General features: G+C 43.0%; 1 protein-coding gene across 7 annotated transcripts in view; it reads left to right on the plus strand.

The window, feature by feature from the left end:
- DOCK11 (dedicator of cytokinesis 11) overlaps positions 1-26,515 on the plus strand; it is a 198,720-nt gene that overhangs the window by 50,919 nt on the left and 121,286 nt on the right. For all 7 annotated transcript variants that reach the window (XM_085008234.1, XM_085008235.1, XM_085008236.1 and 4 more), the window contains 7 exons: positions 510-605; positions 15,061-15,195; positions 18,727-18,904; positions 19,302-19,381; positions 20,892-20,975; positions 24,912-25,052; positions 26,292-26,504. In XM_085008234.1, coding sequence (XP_084864360.1) covers positions 510-605; positions 15,061-15,195; positions 18,727-18,904; positions 19,302-19,381; positions 20,892-20,975; positions 24,912-25,052; positions 26,292-26,504 — 927 coding nt within the window. The remainder of the gene's footprint in view (positions 1-509; positions 606-15,060; positions 15,196-18,726; positions 18,905-19,301; positions 19,382-20,891; positions 20,976-24,911; positions 25,053-26,291; positions 26,505-26,515) is intronic.

Raw genomic sequence — 26,515 nt, forward strand, 5'->3', positions numbered from 1 at the left:
CTAATGAATGTTTTAAAATTTTTTTTTAAATGGTTGCATTTCCAAATGGAGTTTAGGAAAAAAAAAAATCAAGCGAAATGGGCTGTGATTTGTATATAAACATGTTTTCCCACCTGCGGGCCGCGCTTGTGGAGTTGCTTTTCCCACACTGGGCGTGTGGTGGTGATTCATGTGGGCCCTTCTGCCTGACAGATCCCTCTGGGGACAGATGGCCCGGATGTCTGTGACATTCTGTGGTGCAGTTTGACTGTTTGCATAATGCAGAAGACTTTCCCAGAAGACAGCCCATACGATTCAGTAAATATTGAGTGCCTACTGTGTGCATGGCACAGAGCCTTTCATTCTGTAGGTGATGATTTCAGGTTGAGTTAGGCCTCTCCATGGAGGGCGGGGGAGGGGCACATTGATACTTGGGAAAATGGGGCAGGGCCTCGTTCGTGCTCCCCCAATTATTTGTTGAGATGGCTGGCTGCCCACTGTTCCACCGACGGTTTTCACTCTTCTTTCAGGATTCATCTTCTTTATGTTCTCAGAAGGGTGGCGTGATAAAGCAAGGCTGGTTGCATAAAGCCAATGTCAATAGCACCATCACGGTTACCATGAAGGTAAGAAGTCGCTGTTATCTCACCATTTTAAGGCTATTGCCACGAGTGGCCTGACAACAATATTTCTTTGTAAAAAATTTTTATAAGGAGCCCTAGCAAAAAACAAAACAAAACAAAACAAAAAAACAAACAAAAAAAAAAAACCCCAAAAGACTTCGGTGAGAGGAGTCTCACAGATGTACGGAATCTCAAAACTCTGAAATGTCAGGATAAATTTAGAAGTGCACCTTTTTAAAGAAATGTAATTATTATCTTCTGAATCAGGATGTTCAGAAAGAAGGCTGTCAGCTGAATGAAACAAAAGGGCATCACAGATGCCTGTGTGGAAATGAATGCAGTGAGTAGAAGAACAGCGCACTGTCTTTATTTGGCCGATATTAATTAGGTGCTTATTATATGCTGGCCACTGTGGGGGAATAGATGGATATTTAGAATGGGATCCCTGGCCTCCAGTAGCCTCCAGACTAGGTAAGAAAGATACCCAATGAACTGCCCTACAGAGTGGTACCTTAGTGCTGTCAGAACCAGAGCGTTGGGCAGTTTGGGCAGAAGAGCGAGTCTGTGTCCAGGGCCAATGGCAGATAACGTTAGAAACAGAGAGAGGGAAAAAAATCGTTCGTGGCCTTGAATGCTTTGGACGTGGGGTTGGCTTTTGTTCGGGAGGCTGTGGAGAGCCATGAAAATCTAAAGGTAGAACTAACAAGCTCCTCGAAGATGCTGAGCAGAAAAACAAATTATCCGCTGATACCAAATATAACTGTTCTTTGAGCTGTTCAATATAACATCATGGGGTTTGCTGAGGATGATTCACACTTCCATTAAGTATTAAAGGTCGTTCTATCTTTCTCAGAGCCTGCCAGCACAAACCATGGGTGTCTACCAAGGGGAGACGCACATTTTATCTTAATTTGATATTTTGCCTGCTGCTTTCCATGTAGTGGTCATGTCCTGTTCTCACTTTAATTTTCAAGCTCTGCAAATAACAAGTCCAAGTTCTAAGATGCCTCCTATGTGTCTCCTGCACCTAAGCCTGCGACTTGGCACATGGCGATGATGAGGAAGTCCATTTATTGAATCCTTGGTATGTGCCAGGCGCCATACCGAGTGTTTTATATTTTGTATCTCATTTAATCCTCATGGCAGCCCTAGATACAGGTGTCGTTATTATTACTATTATTACTATTTTTTTTTAAAGGCCGCACCCGAGGCATATGGAGGTTCCCAGGCTAGGGGTTGAATTGCAGCCTATACCACAGCCACAGCAACACCAAATCCGAGCTGCATCTGCGACCTATGCCACAGCTTATAATGTTTCTCCTGTCAGAGTTATCAGGTTCAGAAATGCACGTGTGAAGGTGATAATTCTGTGCCATTTGTTAAAAATTGGTTCTCCAGTTTCTCGCTTTTCTTCCTTTTTTTTTTTTTTTTTTGCTCTTTAGGGCTGCACCCGCGGCATATGGAGGTTCTCAGGCTAGGGGTTGAATCAGAGCTGTAGCCTCCGGCCTGCACCACAGCCACAGCAACGCGGGATCCGAGCCGCGTCTGCCACCTACACCACAGCTCACGGCAACGCCGGATCCTTAACCCACGGAGTGAGGCCAGGGATCGAACCTGTGTCCTCATGGATACTAGTCAGATTTGTTTCTGCTGAGCCATGATGGGAAATCCGGTTCTCCGGTTTCTTAATCCACTCCCTTCCCCTAACGTTCTTCAAATATTCAAATGTTTTACCCATACTTAAGCTTTAGTCCAAGATAAAGTAAATATAAGGTATGGAAACCGGGATTCCTAAAACAAGACACTAAGGAATTAATATCGTTATGAAACAGTTCACCACAGGATTCCTTTCCTAGCGAGTTACTCCTATGCCTTTAAATTATCATTCACTTTCCATATATCTTTTTTTGTGGGCACTCACATATCATGACACAAAATACAGTTGTCTGTAAAAAGTGCATGCTTTCAAGTCTCTTTTCATAATTTGTGAAATGCAGATTGGTTGATGTGGGAGGCAGAATAAAGCCCCCCGCCCAAGAAGTCCATTCCTAATCCCTGGAGCCCATAAATGTTCCCTTACATGGTGAATGTAGGGGACTTAAAATCACTAGTCAGCAGGTGGGGAGATTAGCCTGCATTATCCAGTGTCATAAAGGCCCTTATAAGTGGAAGACAGAAGCAGCAGAGGAGAGTTAGGGAAAGAGATGAGGACAGAAGCAGGATCAGAGGGAGGCTTAGTGGCTGCTTTGAAGACAGAGGAAGGGCCAAGGAAGTGGGGGGGGGGTGCTCTGGAAGCTGGAGAAGGCAAGGAAGTAGATTCTCCCTTAGAACCTCCAGAAAGGACACAGCTCTGCAATCACCTTGATTTGAGCCCAGCGAGAGCTCCATTGGACTTCTCATCTCCAGAACTGTGAGATAATACATTTGTGTTGTTTAAAGCCACTAAGTGTGTGGTAATTTGTTACAGCGGAACTAGAAAAGCAGGCCACTCAGTCAGACATTGATTGTTGAGGCCTTCCATCATCTGCCCCTGAGGTTGCAAACCCCACCGCTTCCAGGGGCCAGGCAGGAACCATAAATTCATGACGTGGGTGGTGGTGGGTCTGAGAGGCAACCCAGTGACCACGTGGCCTGGCTGAAGGGTTTCAGCTGCTGCCTCTTTCCAGCTACTTGTTGCCCTGCTGCTGCTGAGCTAGGCTTGTTGCTTTTCCTCTTTTTTACCCCCCAGCTGTTCATATTCTGGCCACTTCTTTCTTCTCCTTTTTTTTTTTTTTTTAAATGAGATATAATTCACATTCCATAAAAACGCATTTCTTTTAGACATCTCTACCAAACAGTAGGCAAAGGAAGGAAAAGAAGTAACCCAACTTTGGTGACATAGGCTGCACACAGCTCTTTTAAGCAATGAGTGGAGAATAATTTGAAATATAAAGGCCATAATGAGCTTTGGGAATTGTCTCTGACTATGGATTTCCACTCTCCCCACTCTTCTGTAGTGTGGGTGCTGGCTCTCCGTTTTGGATTTCTGGGAGCTGAATATACATCCTGTATCCTTCTGGTTTTATGTCTTAAACCACAGCACTAGTGGTGTTGTCCCAGCTTTTATCACGGCTAGAGTCGGCATGAGAGGAAGCTTCAGCCAGATTCACTCAAAGCATCTGAGGGATTTTGTCAAGATAGTTTTTGTTTTTTGTTTTTTGTTTTTGTTTTTTAAGAATTATGCTTTTGGAGTTCCCGTCGTGGTGCAGTGGTTAACAAACCCGACTAGCATCCAAGAGGACGTGGGTTCGATCCTTGGCCTCGATCAGTGGGTTAAGGATCCGGCGTTGCGGTGAGCTGTGGTGTAGGTCACAGATGCGACTCAGATCCTATGTTGCTGTGGCTGTGGTGTTGGCTGGTAGCTACAGCTCCGATTGGACCCCTAGCCTGGGAACCTCCATGTGCCGTGGGTGCGGCCCTAAAAAGATTAAAAAAAAAAAGGAATTATGCTTTAACTCTTATTTAGTTTTAGCATCGTCGAAATCAGTGGAAAGTCACAGTGTTTACTGTGCTCTGTCTCCCTATATAAACAGAGGGCTTGTGAGTGTGGAACAGGCTCGGGGCGGGGGGCTGGGGACTGGCTGTGGGCAGCAGTGTTTTGTAGTCGCCAGGCTGGAACTTGGTGAGGGCCAAAGCAGGAGCCCAGGGCACTGGGGGCCTCAGGCTTGTAGACTTAGGTGCTCTGTCCAGGGTTCGGGGGCGTCCTACACCTTCTTCCTGAATCAGGCCTGGATTGGCTCAGGCATAGGACAGAAGAACTGAGGCCAAGGGCTGCAGGTTTATGAGACATTCCACAGGGAAAAAACCCTATATATTTGTGCTTACTGTGTTAGTCTTGGAAGAGAAGCATGGTAACGCATCTCATAAGCAAGTGGGAAGATGATTCAGGTATGCTGTTGGCTGAGTCATTTTCCTGATCCTGGTGGCAGTTTTACCTTGGGTGCATCTGGAGTCCCCTGCCTGCTAGCAGTTCCAGCCCACACGGATGACACACTTTGGTGGCTTCAGCAATGAATACCACAGGGCTAGAGCTTGCAGAGTTTGGGAGCAAAGAATAACCTTTTCTATCAGAACATTCCAGCATTGACAGCCCCTGCAAATTCAGAGCAGGCTAAGCAGGAAGCTCCAGCAGAAGGATCTGGGTATTAATCATGACTCATTGGCAAATAACAGCCCACGGGGAGCCATGCCTCTTCCCTCCTGTTTTATCTGTGCCTCCTAGATGCGCTGTGGCTTGACATTGGCCTGCAGACCTTTCTGGGGATGACAGGGATTAAAAGCAGGGCGGCTTGGTGTCTTTCGGAGTGAGGTTGAAGTCTACAGATCTTTATTCATTAAACGATTTCTGGATTTTAAAAGCTATGTAGAATAGTCCTTTGGAAAATTTGAAATTATGCACGACCATGTCAAACTTTTTATCAGCAAGTCTGAGTCCTTTTCCCGGCCATTTCAACTCAGAGAAATAAGGGCATCTAATAGCCAGGAAGGAAGAAGATGAATCATGAGAGAAGGTAGAAAGAAAAAAAAAATGACGGCAAGAGGGTTAGAAAAGGCTCCATAAAGCCCAGAAATTGAAAGGGAATCAGAAGATTCCTTTTTTTTTTTTTTTTTTTTTTTTGGCTGTACCTGCAGCACGGAGGTTCCTGGGCCAGGGATCGAACCCGTGCCATAACAGTGATTCGAGCTGCTGCAGTGACAATACCAGAGCCTTAACCACTAGGCCACCAGGGAACTCTCGACTTCTACTTTATAAGGTCTTTTGAGAAAGCAACCATATGACCTAGAATGCGATCTGAATGGTATAGCCAAAGTAATTTGTTTATGAGCTGCCTTAGGAAGTTAAACCTCCCTAGATAGACAGTTTTGCAGGAACATTCAAGCCAGTGGTGACGGGCTCTAGGGAAAAGGGGCTGGCGAAGGCACTAAGCTGAATTCTTCGTATCGGAAGCCTGGAAGACCTTGTATTTGTGAAATAAACATTTGTATTTTCCGCAGGATACACCTTTCCACCAGCTCTGGTCAGTTCAGATAGAATCTGGGCCATTTTCTGCACTTGTTATTATTTTTCCAAAAGTGCTTGCTGAGCTTCCCCATTTATTGGCTGAGAACGAGCCCTGAGGAGCCCAGGCTCCAGGAGAGCTGCTAATGATGTGTGTCACTCTCCATGTCACAGTTGTCAGTTGTCGGGGCCTGAGCGCGTCCTTCCACGGAGGCGGATGCTGGCAGCAGGCGGCTCTCACAGAAGCGCTGCTGGTTGTCTGGGCGCAGTGACCACTTTACTCAGCTCATAATTGCTCTGTGCTCGGGGTTCATGTTCAAACAAGACGAGCCTTGTCACAGGTGATTAATTCCCTCAATTTGTACTTTCTAGTTAATGAGAACACACCCCACTGCCACTCTTCAGTGCCTGGAAGAAGTTTTGGAGAGAAATTGCAGATGGCAGAGAGAAGAAGTGCGCTCTGTGGCAGAAACGCCACTCCTAGCAGAAACCTACATGCTCTCTTTCCCAAGTCGCTGCTAGAGACATCTGCTTTCTTCAGCTTCTCTCCGTATCAGTGCAGGAATTTCGTGAGAACTAGCTAGCTCTGATACTGCACATGACCTTCCCTCGGTATTTCGAACTATTTTTCCTAAGGGATATAATGATATATGGAAGAAGGAAGAATCTGATCTTGAGAGTGGTTTTTTCATTAAAAAAAAAAATCGGTTGCAGATTCTTGGCCAACCCTTTGGGACACCCACCTTTATGCATCCTCTTGGCTCAGTTCGGTCACATTCCTCAAGCTCCCTCCTCCTCGTTCTTAGCAATTAAACACTGAAGTGTCTTGGTATGTTATCGGGGTTGCAAGTTCAACCGCTTGATGTATGACTCACTTCTGGTGCCCTTTCTTTCTTTCCTTCTATTTCTTTGCACAGAAAAGAGCCATTTGTTGTACATCCAGAGTCTAAAAGTTCTCCCTTATTCTTTGCCTGTTCTGGGAGCATTGTTTTTTTTTTTGTTTGTTTGTTTTTGTTTTCTTTTTCTTTTTCTTTTTTTTTTTTTTTTTGGCGTTCTGCAATGGGAGAGCAACAAATCAAGAGAAAATTTCACCTAAGAAAGCAATACAGTATTAAAATAATTGCCGGGAGGCCAAGGGCACTATGTTTATTAGAGCAAAGGGAAGAGGAAATCTTTTATTTTTGATATGTTAATACATTGTGTGCGCAAACCTACCAGTCCCTCTCACAGCTAACAAACAGATTACACTCATTTTAATGGGAAAGGGATTTCTCACTAATTGGATTTTTTCTTTTCCTTTTGTCCTTTTGGCTGCTCTGCAGCACATGAAGTTCCCGGGCCAAGAATCAGATCCAAGACACAGTTGTGACCTACACCACAGCTGTGGCAAGCCGGATCCTTTAGCCCCCTGTGCCGGACTGGGGATTGAACCTGTGTCCTTGGCACTGCAGAGACGCCACCGATCTCATTGCACCACAGCGGGAACTCCGTAATTGGTTTTTTATGTTTCATTTCCTCTCATTTATTGGTGTCCGTTTAAAGCCATTTATTAGGGACTTGTTATGTGTCAGACACTATTAGGAATCAATGAACTCATCACCAAGTATATATTGAATATCTTATTAGTACAAGGTGTTGGCACTGCAGAGGATGGAGAGAAAGAGAGGCGTAACATGTAGAGCTTAAAACCTATTTGGGGAGATGAGACACGCAACGACAATATATTGTTTAAAGGTGGTACAGAGACCCAGTGCTATATGAGTCCAGGTCACTGTGATCTGGGGTCAGAAATGGCTTCTTAAAGAGGTGAGGCCTCAAAGGAAGGGAATCAAAGGAGGTGAGCATGGCAGGCAGTGCGTGTGTGTGGGGGGAAGGGGGTATGTTGGGTGAAGTTGGGTAGTCATGGGCGATGGAGTTGATTTGGTCCCTTGGTATCACCTCATGCCTCAGTTTCTCCTCTGTAACATGGAGATGATGGTAATTACCGCAAGGGCATTATGAGGATTAAATGATATAATGTGAGAAATGCATTTGGCCAGAGACTCTAACAGAGTAGGCACTCTGTAGATGTCACAGATTGTTGTTGTTATATTAATTCTTTTTGGCTGCCCCCATGGCATGTGGAAGTTCTCAGGCCGGTGACAATGCCACATCCTTATCCCGCTGTGCCACAGGGGAACTCCTTACAGATTGTTATTTTATATTGTTATTCGGACTGTGCCAAATCAGGCACATAAGCCTTACCATGGGGGGTAACTGAGAGTCTTTGGGAATTTGAGCAGGGCCGTGATATGCTCAAAGAAAGTCGATAAATTCATTTGTCTGGAATGGTGGACTGTAGACCCCTCCTTTTAGACTTGGCTTCAAACTAAATAGTTAACAAATCTCCAGTGCCCAGATAGGAGAGATTTATGAAAAGCGATTTGATTTTTAACTGATTTTCCAGAGTGTTGACCTCTATAATATATTCAAACTTGGGAGGACTAGAAAATGATCCAGTGGAGGGCAATGAGTGATAGATTAGGTTGCCAACCTACTGGTAGGGGTTCTTCAGCAGGATGATGTGCCTGACATTCTGGTGTAATTAACCGAGACTCTTTTCTGATAAGTCGCGGGGTGTTCTTCCCCGTTGTTGCTTTCATCTTGGCTTCGAACAGCTCTGAGACCAGCGTGTCTGTGGCTCCCCTGCATTCTCCTTTTCCTCGCTGCCTCCTCTTTTGTTCTAAGACATGAGTCAAGGAAGTTTCCCCCACCCTGTTTCCCCACGGCTCCTGGTCCACCTACTTTGCCAAAGCCTTCAGACCATCCTTTCGCAGGGCTCCTGGCTCCTAGAAGTTAGCAGTAAATAATTACCCTCTAGGTATCACACCTAGGTAAACATCCTTGAGATTTATTATAAAAAAATCCTCAAAGGCTCTCCTCATTTGAGGATGCTGGGTGCTCACACTTTCCTGCCTTCCATCACTGATTCCCCCGAGTGACAAAAGGCCTTTGTTTCTGGAGTTCCCGTCGTGGCGCAGTGGTTAACGAATCCGACTAGGAACCATGAGGTTGCGGGTTCAGTCCCTGCCCTTGCTCCGTGGGTTGACGATCCGGCATTGCCGTGAGCTGTGGTGTAGGTTGCAGACGCGGCTCGGATCCCGCGTTGCTGTGGCTCTGGCGTAGGCCGGCAGCTACAGCTCCGATTAGACCCCTAGCCTGGGAACATCCCATATGCCATGGGAGCGGCCCAAGAAATGGCAGAAAGACAAAAAAAAAAAAAAAAAAAAAAAAAAACAAAAAAAAAAGGATAAAAAGGCCTTTGTTTCTGCTCCAGAAAGGGTCATATGGTAAATGTTCAAAAGGTTGTCATCCAGACAGCTCAGGGCCTTCAGGAGACTTGGCAAGACCCGATGGCAGAAAATTATCTCCTTCGGTTGACTCTCCGTTTGATTCCTCTGGCTGGCCTGCATGGGTCACTCATCAGAGTCCATGCTTCTCACTGAGGAAGGTGGGGAATTTTCAGCTATGGTCACCATCTAGGAAAAATAATAAAGATGATGATGAGGAAGAAGAATATGGGCATTACAGGGAAACAGCCTTCTAGTGGATGGAACCACTGGAGAGTCTGCACTGGAGGATGAATTATTCATTCACTCCTCATTCATTTTGCAAAATTTTATTGCGTTCCAGGCGCTGTTATAGGGACTGCGGATACAGCAGTGGGTGAGACATGGATCTTAACAGTTTAAAAGAGGCAGACAAAAAAAAATAGGTGAATAAGATATATTTGGATAGTGATCATTCTATGAAAAAGGGTTTCATAAGGGGCTGCCATGAAGGCAGGTAGTAATAGAAGGCCTCTCAGAGGAGGTAGGGTTCAAGCAGAGACCTCAAAAACTCTGTGGCTATGTGGGGGCGGGGGCTTCCAGGCCAAGGGGACAAAAGTGCAAAGGCCCGAAGGAGGCGTTTTGGTTTGAGGAACAGCAGGTAAACCCGTGAAACTGGAGCAGCATAACTAGAAATCAAGTCCGAGAGGTGATCCAAGGCCGGATCAGGCACATCATCTATGTGGTGGATTTCGGGTCTGATTTTAACCTTGATGTGAAGCCAGTGGAAGGTTTGGGCGAGGCATTCTTTGTTGGTCCTTGTCCTGTGATTCTGATTCCAGTTCTGTCATCCACCCGCCTGGGTGAACTTGAGTGAGCTCTTGCATCTCTCCGTTTGCTGTTAGGTAAAAAGTGGGTGATGATGCGTCTCCTCCAGTGGCATTAAAAGAGTTAGCTGTTAGTTACAAAGGAATTGAGGCCTTCAGGTGAAAGGCAGGATACTGAGTAATCACCACTGTTCTATATAGTCATTACTTTAACAGGTGTCTTCTTTTTGAAATGGAAAAAGCAATGTAGACCTATACCCTTAAATAGGAGCGTTAAAAAATAATGGGGAAGTCATGTTTCTGATTTCCCTTTTGGTTCCATATGAGAGTTCTAGGATGCTCTTTTCTTCTTTGAAAGGCACCTTGGAAACTTTCCAGAAGTCGCAATCCATCGTAGATCATTGGAATGTTACGAGAAGAGATCTTACAGATCTGTTGTTGGGGCAGAGTCTGATTTCTGTAGAAATGACTTCTTAAAAAAAATTTCCTGGAGTTCCCGCTGTGGCTTGGCGGTAACAAACTTGACTAGTATCCATGAGGACGCGGGTTTGATCCCTGGCCTCGCTCAGTGGGTTAAGGATCAGGCGTTGCCGTGCGCTGTGGGGTAGGCCGAAGACATGGCTTGGATCTCACGTGGTTGTGGTGTAGGCTGGCAGCTGCAGCTCCGATTGGACCCCTAGCCTGGGAACTTCCATATGCCATGGGTGCGGCCCTTAAAAAAAAAAAAGATTAAAAAAAAATTCCTCACTGTACAAACTGTGCGCTTCTAGCCTATAGAAAATCGCATGGAGAATGTGGCCCCCAGCTAGGAAGGCTGCTGTATTGTTTGTTCGTTTTCAGTCAAACTATTTATAGATCATAAAAAAAAAAAGAATCTTACCAATCATTTGGTGGGATCCCCATCATTTTACAAATGAGGAAATGGAGAGAAGCTGAGTCTTGAGGACAGGTACGCTGCTGGGGAACAGGAGTGCTGGGTGGGAATCAAGCTTTGTCCCCAGATTCATAAGCTACTTACCTCGTTGACACATTGAGACATAATTGCAATGTTACAGGAAGTGATTTACAGTAATTTCAGATCTCTTTCCGTCTCTATTGTAATGATGCGATTTGCTAATACTGGAAGTGGCAGCAGCCACGAAACATCTTTGCTTGGTGAGGCAGCTGTGCATGAAGAAAATGTTGCAGCCTATAATTTGACTCAGTGCCACAAATGTTTTGCTCTGAATTTTCCCTTCCTCTGTTGCTGGCTCAGGACTCTGCCAGTGGCTTCTATAGACTGTACCACTGAATCTATGAACTTTGAGTTTTAGATTTGATCATACTTCAGATTCTAATCTGGTTGTAATTTTTAATGTTAATTTTTGCCTGGAAAATGTATTTTAACTTTTGTCATACATAATTAACTTTTAAAAAGTTTTTTTTTCATTTGAAATCACCCTTATATATATCATTTTAGGTCTTCTTGTTCCATCAACTTAATAACAGATGTGAACTATTGTCATAAATGTAATCAAACATATATATAATACCATTATAATGAACATTTTCCTTGTATATGAATCTAGATTTCTTCAATTATAGTTCCCGTAAATGTAAATGTGGGTGAAATGAGATCTCTCTCTCTCTCTCACACACACACACACACACACACTCACACTCTTTCTGTACCTTTGTATCCCAATGCAGTAATATTTATTTGATTTGCATTGGATAACAAAGTGGTATTTTCTTTTTTATTGAAGTATAGTTGATTTATAGTGTGTTAATTTCTTCTGTATAGCAAGTGATTCATTTATACATAGGTACACATTTTTTTTCATATTCTTTTCCATTATGGTTTGTCATAGGATATTGAATATAGTCCCCTGTGCTGTCAGTAGGACCTTGTTGTTTATGCGTTCTATATACAATAGTTTACAGCTGCTAACTCCAACCTCCCATTCCATCCCTCTCCCAACCCCCTCCTTTTGGCAACCACAAGTCTGTTTTCCTTGTCCATGAATCTGTTTTTGTTTCAAAGATAGGTTTGTTTGCATCATATTTGAGATCCCACAAATAAGTGAAATCATAAGCTATTTGTCTTTCTTTGTCTGACTGACCTCACTTAGTATGAGAGTCTCTAGTTGCATCCATGTCGCTGCAAATGGCATGATTTCATTCTTTTTATGGCTGAGTAGTATTCCATTGTGTATAGGCACCACATCTTCTTAGTCCATTCATCTGTTGATGGACATTTAGGTTGTTTCTATGTCTTGGCTGTTGTGAATAGTGCTGCCATGAACGTAGGGGGTGCATGTATCTTTTGGAATTGTAGTTTTGTCTGGATATATGCCCAGGAGTGGGATTGCTGGATCATATGGTGATTCTATTTTTAGTTTTCTGAGGAAACTCCATGCTAATTTCCGTAGTGGCTACACCAGCTTACATTGCCAGCAACAGTGTAGGAGGGTTCCCCTTACTCCACGCCTCCTCCAACAGTTGTTATTTGTAGACTTTTTAATAATGGCTATTCTCACTGGTGTGAGGTGGTACCTCACTGTAGTTTTGATTTGTGTTTCTCTAATAAGTAGCAATATTATTATTGCTAACTATTGAGCATCTTTTCATGTGCCTATTAGCCATATATATGTCTCTTTGGAGAAATGTCTGTTTAGGTGCTCTGTCCCTTTTTTGATTGGGTTGTTTGGTGGGTTTTTTTTTTTTTGGTTGAATTGTATGAACTGTTTATGTATTTTGGAAATTAAGCCCTTGCTGGTCACATAGTTGGCAAATATTTTCTCCCATTCTGTAGATTGTCCTTTTGTTTTGTTTATGGTTTCCTTTGCTGTGCAAAAGCCTGTAAGTTTGATTAGGTCCCATTTGTTTATTTTTGTTTCTATTTCTATTTCCTTGGGAGATTGACCTAAGAAAACCTTGGTACGATTTATGTCCGAGAATGTTTTGCCTATGATCTCTTCTGGGAGTTTTATGGTGTCATGCCTTATGTTTAAGTCCTTTAGCCGTTTTGAATTTATCTTGTATATGGTGTGAGGGAGTGGTCTAACTTAATTGATTTACATGCTGCTCTCTAACCTTCCCAAGATCCCTTGCTGAAGAGGCTTTTTCCTATTTTATGTTCTTGCCTTCTTTGTTGACGATTAGTTCACCATAGGTCTGTTGGTTTATTTCTGGACTCTTTATTCTGTTCCACTGAGCCACGTGTCTGTTTTTGTGCCAATACTGTGCCGTTTTGATTACTGTAACTTTTTGTATTGTATGAAGTCTGAGAGACTCTTGCTTTGCTATTTTTCCTCAGGATTGTTTTGGCAATTTTGGGTTTTCATGGTTCCATATCAATTTTAGGATTATTTGTTCTAGATCTGTGAAAAATGTCATGGGTAATTTCACAGCAGTTGCATTACATCTGTAGATTGCTTTGGGTAGTATGGCCATTTTAACAATATTAATTCTTCTAATTCAAGAGCATGAGATATCTTTCCATTTCACAGTGGCCTTTTCTGCTTGGATTTCTTTCAGTTGATACTGTCTAACCCATACATGGTCTCCCTGAAATGATAACCTAACCTTTCCAGTCTAACCTGGTAGAGTAGACATCATACTGTTTTTTGTTGTCATTTTTTGTTTTTGCTCTTTTTTAGGGCTGTACTTGCAGCATATGGAAGTTCCTAAGCTAAGGGTTGAATCAGAGCTACAGCTGCTGGCCTACACCACAGCCACAGCAACGTGGGATCCGAGCCGTGTCTGTGACCTACACCACAGCTCATGGCAACACCAGATCCTTAACCCACTGAGCGAGGCCAGGGATCGAACCCACATCGTCATGCATAGTTGGATTCGTTTCCGCTGAGCCACGATGGGAACTCCAATATTTTTGTTATTCATTCTGAAATCAGTGTTGTTTGAACGAGTCCAAAATAACTATAAGCATATGATTTCTTTTTACTAGTTTTCCTAAAAAGAAATGTCCCTTAACCCATTTCTATATTTTGCTTACTCATGCTGTGGGGAAAGAAATTGTTGATATTTTAGATACTTTGCCAGAAGTTAAATAGTTTTCAAGAATGTTCTTGCCAAATAATGCTCTTTCTATAATGAAAGTTCTTAAAATACTCAGAGATCATACTGAATAATCAGAGGAGTGATTGGAAATGGCAAGCTTCCATCTCAAAGCCAACTTCTGCAAGGAAAACAAAATGGCAGAGGAATGCATTTCTTCAGTATTGTCACCAAGAGGCTCTTTCCTTGTCTCTCTTCCCATTCCCACCCTGAAATGGTTTTAGATCTCTTATCCTGGAGAATTTTTCTGTAACAAGTCCTGGAGACAGCTGGCAGTCTGTGGCTTACTGAAAGAAGCATAGATTTCTCAGAGAGCTCTGAATCCCCTTTTTCCAATTCCTCCATCAGGTCCAAGACTTTTTAGAGGGAGAGTAGAGGGTCAGGATAAATGAATCAGGCTTTCTCCCTCCTTTTCCCCATTCCTGTGGGTTTCACTGTGAGTTGTAACAACAGGCTACCCCTTAACTGTTACGAATCGCTAATTACAAGCGAATGGCACAATCCCATTGGGCCTTTTGACTCAAATCTCAGCATATAGGACACTAAACAGCAACTGGGGGCAAATAATGGCTGTCAGTGTTTTCCCTGTGAGTGCATTATAAGCTAGATTCTCAAAAGTGGGGACGCTGGCACAGCGTGAGTGAGGCGATATGTAAATATTTGGTAGAGGGGTGAGTGTGTGTGTGTGTGTGTGTGTGTGTGTGTGTGTGTATGCGTACTTGGATTTGTGGTGATGGGAATGAAATTGTAAGAATCCAGTCGTGGTTTGCAATTAAATAGGTTGAGGATGCTGTAGGGAAATGATTAGTGATTTAGATACAGAAATCAGGGCCGCACCCACGGCATATGGAGGTTCCCAGGCTAGGGGTCCAATGCAAGCGACAGCTGCCAGCCTACACCGCAGCACAGCAACGTGGGATTCGAGCCGTGTCTGTGACCTACACCATAGCTCACAGCAACATCGGATCCTTAACCCACTGAGCGAGGCCAGGGATCGAACCCGCAACCTCATGGTTATTGGTCAGGTTCCTTAACCACTGAGCCACTACAGGAACTCCCAAGCTTTTCATCTTAAAACAATGAAGATAATGGTAATTCCTTATGACTTCTTCAAGTTGTCTGACGAGTGTCAGAATATAATGAATGCCTGTGGCAAGCCCTTCAGGGTTTTTTGTTCCAATGCAATGTAACGACTGTGTATCATTGTTGGTTTTCCCCCCTTATAGGTATTCAAGAGGCGGTATTTTTACTTAACTCAGCTCCCTGATGGTTCATATATTCTCAATTCCTACAAAGATGAGAAAAATTCAAAAGAATCTAAAGGTTGCATCTACTTGGACGCCTGCATTGATGTGGTTCAGGTAGGGCTGTGGAGGTAATCTTTCTTTCTCTTTCTTGAAGTGGGTCATTGATCAACTATTAAGAACCTCAGCATTTTCCCGCCTTGGTCAATGGCATCTCCATCCACCAAAATATTCATACTAGAAACTCGAAATCCTCTTCAGTGTTCCCACTCACCCTCTGTGCCAATATTCAAGTGTTTACCCAGTCCTTTGGAGTCTGGCTCCAGAGTGCCTCTTGCATCTCTTACCTTCTTCCATTCTCACTGTCTTCTTCCAGTTCTCCCTTTTATTCTCTTGCCTAGACTCTTGCCTTCCTGCCTTTCTGATGTGTTGTCTGTCCTGCTCTACCCCGTCTTCATGAAACACAGATGGGGTCCTTCACTTGGCTGTTCAAAATCTTTTGGCTCTTGGGAGTTCCTGTTGTGGCGCAGTGGAAACGAATCCGACTAGGAACTATGAGGTTGCAGGTTTGATCGCTGGCCCCGCTCAGTGGGTTAAGGATCCAGCCTTGCCGTGAGCTGTGGTGTAGGTCGCAGATTCGGCTCGGATCCCGAGTTGCTGTGGCTCTGGCATAGGCTGTTGGCTGTAGCTCCTATTCAACCTCTAGCCTGGGAACATCCATATGACACGGGTGTGGCCCTAAAAAGCAAAAAACAAAAACAAAACCTTTTGGCTCTTGACTTACTGACTTGCAGAGTGAACTCGGAAGCTCCCACCAGGGCATTGCAGGTCAAGGCGTGATGTGACCTTATTCTACTTCCTAACGTCGTGTCGTCCCTCTCCCCCGCCCCTGCCCCCAGCATCCCTTATATACTCTGTGCTCTAGACACACCAGGCGACGCACTCCCCAGAGTTTCACATGTGTGTCCCTTTCTTACATTTGTTTCTCTGCTTGGCATATACTTCCCCTTCTGTCCTTGTCTGAATCTTATCTTTTTGTTTGTTTTCTGTCTTTTTTTTTTTTTTTTTTTTTTTTTTTTGTCTTTTTGCCTTTTCTAGGGCCGCTCCTGGAGTTCCCAGGCTAGGGGTCTAATCCGAGCTGTAGCCACCGGCCTCCACCAGAGCCACAGCAACTCGGGATCCGAGCCGAATCTGCGACCTACACCACAGCTCATGGCAAGGCCGGATCCTTAACCCACTGAGCAAGGCCAGGGATCGAACCCCCAACCTCATGGTTCCTAGTCAGATTCGTTAACCACTGCACCACGACGGGAACTCCATTTTTGCTTTCTTTTTTGGCTGCCCTGCAGCATATGGAGTTCAGATCCGATTTTCGGCTGTGACCTATGCTGCAGTGCTGGAGCCTTTAACCCACAGCCCCAGGGCCAGGGATTGAACCTGCGTCCTGGCACTGCAGAGATGCCACCGATCCCATTGTGCCACAGTGGGAACTCCTGAATCTTATCTTTTAAGGCTTGGCTCAAATGACACTTCTACCGTGAAGCGTTTCCTGTTTCCTTCCTCACTCTAATGCTCAGCAAGTGGAATTAAGCTCTGCCTCCCCTGTGCTACCTCTGTGCTTTTTTCTCAATCAGTCATATGCTCTTTTGTCACTAGTTCTGTACACTCCCTTTTGGATTACAGAGACCATGTCATATTCATGTCTGGGTCCCTCTTAATAATGAGTAGAATTGAACACAATAGGGGCCTTAACAAATGTTTGCTGATTTGAGTTACTGAGGGGGCATGGACGTTGGGGTTAACATGGGTGGGGTGAGAAGCCAAGGGCAGAGAGATGATTCAATAGCAAGTTGACCAACCAAGAGACAGGAGCCATTACTGCAAAGCCAGGGTGGCATGGTTGACCAGAAGGATCACAGGATCACTACGTTGATTTGGGAGGCAGGCAATGATGTCGGTTCAATACCTTCAACCCACTTGAATCTTAAATTTCAAAACCGTAAAGTGGGACTAATAGCATCTACTCAGGAGCTCTTGTTGTGGCTCGGAACGGGTGGAGAACCTGACATTGTCTCTGTGAGGATGCGGGTTCGATCGCTGGCCTCGCTCAGCGGGTTAAGGATCTGTCTTTGGCGCAGCTGTGGTGTAGGTTGGCAGCTGTAGCTCTGATTCGACCCCTCACCTGGGAACTTCCATAGGCCGTGGGTGCGGCCCAAAAAAAAATGTAAGGAAACAATATCCGTTTACTCTCAATGAGGTTGTCCTGAGGAGCAAACAGAAAAACACTTTAAATTGTAAAATACACAAAACATAAAGATCTATGTGAATAGACGTTGCCTTCCTTAACACACATACACAAGCACACAGGCACATGCATGCAAGACAGCTTTCTTATCGTACAGGAAGGACGAAGGCACATACATTTTCCAGATTTTCTCCATTAGTCTAGTCTGGATTGACCTTCCTTTATGGTGCTCCCAAGCTTTGCTCTCCCTTTCTATTTATGATTCGCCCCCTCCCAAATATTTTCGAATATATAAATCTTTATGACTTGCTACAGCAGTTTAATTTCATCCTTTACTATACTTTGAAGATGAGAAGGAGGAACTTTATTGGTTCCTTCTTGAATAATGACCATGCAGCGCACAATTATTGATTCCTGTGCCTGAGGTCTTTGGGAGAAGGGGGAGCGTGTGTCAGTTCTTTAGCCTGACAGAGAAGGTGGTTCTATAAAAGAAGGTGTCATCCTGTTTGAGGAAAGGAGGAGGCTTTTATTTTCCTTGGGTGCTGGTCTTTGGCCATTTCCATCATGCGTATTGAGGGCCAGGATTTAATGTGACCCAACTACAGTCTTCTTTTCTGCTACGGTGATGCATTTCATGTCATGCATGGTCAAGTGAATCAGAGAGCAAGAGTGCATTCTTTTTTTTTTTTTTTTTGTCTTGCCTTTTCTTGAGCCACTCCTGCGGCATATGGAGGTTCCCAGGCTAGGGGTCGAATCGGAGCTGTAGCCACTGGCCTACGCCAGAGCCACAGCAATGTGGGATCCGAGCTGCATCTGCAACCTACACCACAGCTCATGGCAACGCTGGATCCTTAACCCACTGAGAAAGACCAGGGATCGAACCCACAACCTCATGGTTCCTAGTTGGATTTGTTAACCACTGAGCCACGACGGGAACTCCAAGATTGCATTCTATGGTGTGATCTAAAGCAAGTACCAGATTGATTTCAGGTCACACATGGAAGCTTGTTTTTAAGGGCTGATTTTGAAGATCTGTACAGAGGCCAGAAAAACTTTGGGCAGGGTGGAAATAGTAAAACATTTGCTTATTTTTATGGTGGCCGTTTGATGATCTAAATGTGGAGGATGTCAGAAGGCTTTAAATGATAATATTCACTCAATGTGTAGTATCTCATGCCAACTTTGTGCACACATGCCGTGCTCACTACTGAGGGGAACGCACAAGATATGTTTGACATGGTCATTCATCGTCTCGGAGTTTCTATACCTTGTCGAAAGAAGCAGTTCTTTCATGAAAGTATTGACGTGTGTATGTGCTGAGCTGAGGTAAAAATAAATAAACGAATGAAATCTAATATTAAAAGGGTAGCCAAACTAACGGAACACTTTTTTTTTTCTTCCAGTGCCCCAAAATGCGCCGTCATGCTTTTGAACTCAAGATGTTAGATAAGTATAGCCATTATCTGGCTGCTGAAACTGAGCAGGAAATGGAGGAATGGTTGATAACTTTGAAAAAGATTATTCAGATCAATACCGACAGTTTAGTGCAAGAGAAAAAGGAGACGGTAGAAACAGCACAAGGTCAGAATTTTTAATGATTCATTATGGAGGTAAAGCCCTTGTCTTTACTCCATGAGACTGTCCTTTGTGTAGGGTGAATAAAGAACTCTTAATCTTGAAAGTTGACCTGCTTCTTCATTAAAAGTGACTATGGAGGTTGATAGATTTTTTTTTTTTTTTAAAGAGTTGATGCTACACGGGCTCTGACCCATGAAATATAACCAGACTAAAACAGATAGAGAATTCATGGCAGATTTTCAAAAGTCCATTAATGTTTTCCCTATGCTTTCATGATCAAAATTCTTTGCAATAAATCTAGTAGGAGCGTTTGGGGTGGAAGAGATAGTTAGTATATTTCTCCTAGGTGATTAGTAATGGTCTGCATGGTTTGGAACATCTGCTTTTAATGAATTTGCAGATGATGAAACTAGCAGCCAAGGAAAAGCCGAGAACATCATGGCCAGTTTGGAAAGGAGCATGCATCCGGAACTGATGAAGGTACATCTTTCTTATGGCAACTTGCCTTCAGCTGAGACAATACAGGATGAGCTATTAAAGTTTTAATGCTGGATTCCATTTGGCAATGTCATTTCTAAGTTAAAAACCCCGGCAGGAGTTCCCGTCCTCGCTCAGTGGTTAATGAACCCGACTAGTATCCATGAGGATGCGGGTTCGATCCCTGGCCTCGCCCAGTGGGTTGAGGATCGAGTGTTACCATGAGCTGTGGTGTAGGTCGAAGACGCAGCTCGGATCCTGCGATGCTGGGGCTGTGGTGTAGGCCTGCGGCTACAGCTCTGATTTGACCCCTAGCCTGGGAACCTCCATATGCCTCGGGTGCGGCCCTAAAATGACAAAAGACAAAAAACAAACAAACAAACAAAAAACCCACAGCAAATGCGTGAAACAGGTAGAGATTGTTAAAGAAAAGTTACACTTCTAAAGTTGGACCTATAGGTACCTACCAGGTAACAGTTTGGAAAATCGTATTATTTATTTATTTTTTCTGGGATGCCAAGAGGTACGTCTAGATTTTTGTGACTTTAATTTTATCTACTACTTCTTATTTTGTTTAATTACTCTATGTCCTTCATAACATAAATATTCTTCATTCAAGGGTATTGCTGCAGATTGAACATGATATTCAGTCTAGTGATTTGTTTATCTTAATTTCATATGAAAGTCATATCCTCTCTGTTTGTGAATGCCTATGTGTGTGTCCATGATAATTTCATCAGATAAAGCTTTTGGTTCACAGACATCGTTTATGTTACTGACTTTGCTCTTTGGTGTTTGACGTGAGCCAGTTTTGAAAGTGTAGAGGAGACTATCACACCCAGCTTAAAGAGTTACCGATTTTCCTCTGCGGTCTCTGTACTGTAATAGATTAGAAGATTATGACCCATTTCTTCATTTAAATCTTTGCCAAAATCCTTTATATTTTTACTTTATTCCCGAAGTATTAAGTCATGCCAGTTTAGAAGTCACTTTTTTTTCTATCTTAAATTTATCATTCTCTTAAGCTTCAAAGCTGTTTTCCAAGATTTAGGAACACACTCATGATCCCCTGTAAATTTTAACATCCCCCCCCCGCCCCCGGAATCTTTGTCATTCGGGACTGTTCATCCCATTATGTTTTTCCTAAAGTGATGGGGTCAGAATTGTATGTAATACTCCATGGCTGGCTCCACGGACACATAAAAGATAGTGTTTTCTCTCTTGTCAATTCTCTTTTACATCCAGAGTCTCTTATATTTCTTTTTTGGTGTATGGGTTAAAAAATATTCTTGGTGTTCTAAAAAGCACATGGAAAGTATAAGAACCTGATCTATGGCCTATTATGGGTGACAGTGACTGCCCAGCGAGCATTCTGGAACCATCTTAAGTATTTGGAAATAGCTGTGTCAGATTGCTAGTTTCACATAAACTAGATATTTAAATGGTATTGAATACGGTTTTGAAGCACATGAAATAATGTTCAGTATGCGTGTGTCTATTTGTCTAATTTTAGTATGGAAGAGAAACCGAACAGCTGAACAAACTCAGTAGAGGAGATGGAAGACAGAATCTCTTTTCTTTTGATTCGGAAGTTCAGGTATTAAGGATAAATTTCTTTCAATAATCCTGGAATTATTGCTTATTTGGGTAAACAAGTGTCTGAGTTGGCGAAATCACTGATGTTTGCACTACTGGGTATATATATCTATGGCTTTGTATTTGTCTTGCTTGCTTTGAACAGGTAGCTTAACAACTAACTTTCCTCAAGAGGACTGGCATATTTACAAATAATTTGGGCCCGAATATATATATTTTAATATATATATATTTTAATATATGTATTAATATATATTTACATATATTTACATATATATATATATATATATATATATATATATATATATATATATATTTCCTCTCTTTTCACTTCATCTCACTCCCTGCAGTGGATGAAGTAAAGAATCTTTAATGACGGTTTCAGTGCTGTTAACCCGTTAAATACAGTTGTGATCCAGCAGCAGTGAACACCTGCAATAAAAGGAACACCACGTCATCTGAGACACATGACTTATATTCCACTTTCGATGTGGGCTGGTAGAAATGGGATAATTTTCGTGTCTCAGTTAATCCCCCGTTAGATGGATAGAGAGCGGGGAAGTACAGGTTTATGTGCAGATGTGTATTTTAACCTCTTTTGTGAGAGTGAAGCATTTCTTCTACTAAAATATATATGCAGTTAACATTTGATTCCATGATATTTTCTAATTAAATGGCTGATTTGTTTAAATGACAAAATTCTATAGTATATAAAAGGATTACAAACATTTTTTTGGCTTTTTAAAAAAAATTTTTTTTAGGGTTGTACTTGTGGCATATGGAGGTTCCCAGGCTAGGGGTCCAATGGGAACTACAGCTGCCGGCCGACACCACAGCCACAGCAACGCAGGATCCCAGCCGTGTCTGCGACCTACACCACAGCTCACGGCAATGCCGAATTCCCCAACCCACTGAGCCAGGCCAGGGATCGAACCCACAACCTCATGGATCCTAGTCAGTTTGTTAACCACTGAGCCACGAACAGAACTGCCTACAAACATTTTTTCACAAGAAAATAAAATTATGTGAAGGAAGGCGAGTTTTTTTCCCCCACTTTTTCTACATTTTAATTTCTAATTAAAATCCATGGGATTTTTTTTTCTTGAAATAGAAAAGTATCCATTATGAGTGTTTTCTCAGTGAGAACGTATCAATAAAATATAAAATAATTTCAGACTGATTTTTTTGTTTCTTTTTGCTTCCTGTGGTTTCATAACTAAAAGTTTTTTAGTTTGCGATGGAAAAAGTAAATAAGTAATGCAGAAATTTTCCCTTAGTAAAAATCCCACGAGAAAATAACATTATCTGGGGAAAATTTGTTTTAAATGTTTCATCTCTCTTTTTTCCCCCATAGCACTATTATATTATTTGTGTAAGTTGTATGATTTTAAAAGAAAAAGTATAGCAGGCTTTGGGAATGTCAGTTCTCAGATATTCTTTCAGAAATTTACTCATTCCAAGCACGTCTGACTTTGATTCCCCCCCCCCCCATCATGATTGGGCTCTAATTGGACATGTCAGACTCTTTGATTGTATACAAAGAAGCCAATTGACTGTGGTTGGAACTTAATCCAGCGTCTTTAAAAAATCTGTGGTGTTGTGTTCTTGTGGTCATGGAACTGAACTGATGTTATATTTGAGTTGTTTATCAGTGCGCTACAGGGAGAGACAAGGCCACAGTTGCAAAGCAGCTTTGACCCCAAATTGAATCTATTGTCAATTCTAGAAGGCAGGCGTGCCACACCGACGTCCCTGTTTTTTTGTGTCGAGTCCCTTTCTAAGGCAGTGTCACCCTGTCCTATCAGCCTTCTCTCTTGGCCACCGTTCAATGTCTAGAGACATGTTTTCTGCCACTGACCTTACAGAATAAAGAAACACCGACTGGAGGGGATGGCTCTGACTTTGAACTACTGGGGACACGTCCCATATGTCCCAACGTTGGTACTCGTGGGCCTCAGAAGGAAAAGGAGCTGGGGGCTGGGGTGGTTTGGTCCACTTTCTCTCCACATTCCACTGTCTGAGCAAGATAGAAGGGAGAGCAGATAAACGAGCGGAAATTAGAATTGATCTCCATGGCAATGACGTGCCTCCGCTGGCTCCACAGCCAGATAAGTGTTCAAGAGGGAGCTGTCTAGTCCCACTCATTTGGAGATAAATAGGCTCTGGGGGAAAAATGGTGCTTTCAGGTACGGATATTATACTTTAAGCCCCTTTAAGGAGAATTTTGTCAGTGATGCAGGCAAGGTCAGAACAGCTATAATTATCCAAGACTCTTCAGGCACAATACCTGTTTTGGCTTGAACGACTTAAGCAATTGAGAAAAATTCCTGTGTTTCTTGGCTTGACTTTTCCATATTGGCAGGATATTCTGCTCAGATTCATCCAGTCATTTCCCTCCTACCCTGTCTCTGGTCTTCCCGAAAGTATAGTATGTCGTCTCACAGGCTATCCTTTTGCACCCGATTGTGAACAGAATGTTTGGACCATCAGAATGAACAGATGAACTCAGATTGCCTGAGTTGTGTGGTCTGAGGAGGAGGATTCTTTGAGTTTCTTGGGGGGGGGGCAGATTTCTCCCCTGCTGAGAGGAATTCCTTGACTCTAATATCTTTTTTTTTTAAACTTTATTTTAAAATACCAGTAATTGGAGTTCCCGTCGTGTCTCAGTGGTCAACAAACCCGACGAGCATCCATGAGGATGCAGGTTCGATCCCTGGCCTCTCTCAGTGGGTTAAAGATCTGGCATTGCCGTGAGCTGGGGTGTAGGTCACAGACGCGGCTCTGATCTGGAATTGCTGTGGCTGTGGTGTAGGACGGTGGCTACAGCTCCAACTGGACCCCTAGCCTGGGAACCTCCATATGCCGGGGGTGAGGCCCTAAAAAGACAGAAAGACCAAAATAAAATAAAATAAAATAAAAATAAATACCAATAATTTTAAAAAATATATGTCTGTGGCAGCCAGGGCTCATCCCCCAGCTCTGTTAGAAGCTGGACTCAATGCTTTTCAGTTTCCTGAGCACACGCCTCTCCCTTGGTTCATCATTGCAATGTAGGTGGTCCCCAGGGTTCCAACTTTGTCCTCCTCACCCTCGTTGCCACAGATTGCCAGTCCAGATCTCTAACCCCACATGGCCCCTCTTTTTCCAACCACTTTTGCATCACCTCAAACTCCGTGCATCCCAGACTGAACTCATCATTCCTACTCGCCCCTTCCCCCATGTCTATTCATCTTTCTTTCACAGCTAAGTTTATAGCATCACAGTCTACTGAATCTTCCAAGTTAGAGGCCATTGTGTTATTATTCTTGCCTCCCATGTCCATTCATGTCAAATTTGTCTCCTGCACAGCTTATAAAGGAAACAGAATTTCTCCTATCCTGGAACATAATATTTTGTGGGGAAGACAAACAATAAACAACCCAGTAAATATTTAAAATAATATTAGAAAACTAAATTAAGGAAAGGGAGTATATATAGACTGTTAGAGAGCATAGAGTTTTATATAGGGAATTATGGAAGCTCTCTCTGTAATGCCGATGGATTGGAGACTTGAATGAAATGGAGGAGTAAGCCATGGATCTCTCTTGGGGGAGGAGGGTTCTGGACAGAACAGCAAGTGCAAAGGCCCTGAGGTGGCAATGTACTTGGTGTGCTGGAGAAATAACCAAGGAGGCCAGTGGGGCTGGAACAGAGGTTTCGGGGAGGCTAGAGTGGTAGGAGGTGAGGTCACAGGGCGGGGTGGGGTTGAGGTAGGGATTTCTCTTTGTCACCCTTTGAACCTGAGTGTACGAGCTCTACAAAGGCTTGTTGAATGAAAGAATAAAGAGTTCAAATGAATAATAGAGAACTGTTGGATTCTGCAATTTTTACTTTATAGATCTATATTTGCTTGAATTCTGTTTTGGGAGGGAAATGATTCATATGATCTATTTTGTAGAGGTTGGACTTTTCAGGAATTGAACCTGACATAAAGCCATTTGAGGAAAAGTGCAATAAACGTTTCCTGGTAAATTGCCATGATTTAACTTTCAATATCTTGGGTCAAGTTGGAGACAATGCAAAAGGACCACCCACAAATGTATGTATGAATTTTCCTTCTACCTCCCTTACACCAGTGCAGTAAGGAAACTATCTTTCTTTCTTTCCTCCTTCCTTCCCTCCTTCCTTCCTTCCCCCCTCCCTTCCTCCCTCCCTCCCTCTCTCTTTCTTTCTTTCTTTTCTTTCTTTCTCCTAAGAATCGAATTACTGGATGAAGATTCTATTGCTATGTGTTACGATAAATTTGACATGAAAGAATTTCATACATGGCTTTCTTTTGCCAGAATAGGAATATGTTTTCATCTCGAGAGGGTTCACGAAAGTCTTACCTATTGAAAGTAGTAGATAGAATAGGTAGGCTCTTGATGTTCAAGAGGGACATGTTCCCAGAACCTGGAAAATCCTCAAATTTGTAAATTCTACCAGACAATATGACTGCCGTGAAATTGGCTCATAGCCATGGAGGAACACAGGTGCCGTGCAGTCAGGTAGCCTCACTCAATATTCTCATAGACCGAATTCATTGTCTTCTAATTATTAGCTGTCACGGATCATTTGAGTTGCTCAGGAAGACACTAATCTGTGAATGTAAAATCGCCAAAGAGGCTGCATTTTATAGTCATCTTTTTTTTTTTTTTTCGGTTCTAGTTTATCTTTGAACAATATCCACAATGATGATTTATTCCCTTACAAAGTAGCTGAGATGCACTAGCAGACTTTTCTGTGTGTAAAGGGTTAATCTTTATGCCATCTGGCACGAAATTTCTCTTTGTGACCAGCTTTCAGATGCCATCTGTAGAGAGGAATCATGTCTTCCAAAACTGCTGATGGGGCAAAGCTTTTGTCAAGTAATTTGATGTTGACTGATATTAGCTCTTATGAAATGTGTAATCCACTAAGCTGTAACACAGCAAAAAGGATGATTTATTTCTACTCGGTAATCCCGGCATTATTTTTAGGTAATTTCAGTAAGCCTAAGGAGAATTACAGTTTATGCATGGAACAATTGATGGTCTTTCAGTGCGGCTTCTGATTTTTGCTCATCCTTGATAGAAACATATAACTCGTGAAATTATTTGCACCTGACAAAAGTTAAAATGTGGGAGTCTGTTACTGAGAATGCTCTTTCGTATATGCAAATGAGCCATAATGCACGTTCAGCTAAACGTTGAACTCAGAAGGGAACGGTAATCACAGAAACTTGAGGAATTCAAACAAAATTACTTTGTAATGTGTGTCTCTCCTCCCGCCCCAAAATGTAATGGTTTTTCATTCCCAGGTTGAACCTTTTTTTATCAATCTCGCCTTATTTGATGTAAAGAACAATTGTAAGATTTCCGCTGACTTCCACGTAGACCTCAACCCTCCATCTGTCCGTGAGATGCTGTGGGGCCCTTCAACCCAGCTGGCCAGTGATGGAAACCCAAGAGGCTCTTCGCCGGAGTCTTTTATTCATGGAATTGCTGAATCTCAGTTACGCTACATAAAGCAGGTGAGGAATGA

This window comes from Sus scrofa, chromosome X (assembly GCF_054392235.1).
Source record: "Sus scrofa isolate SSC_HxYL_T2T_F1_AM1 chromosome X, Sscrofa_HxYL_maternal_Yorkshire_Landrace_v2.0, whole genome shotgun sequence".
In the NCBI taxonomy this organism is placed as follows: Eukaryota; Metazoa; Chordata; class Mammalia; order Artiodactyla; family Suidae; genus Sus; species Sus scrofa.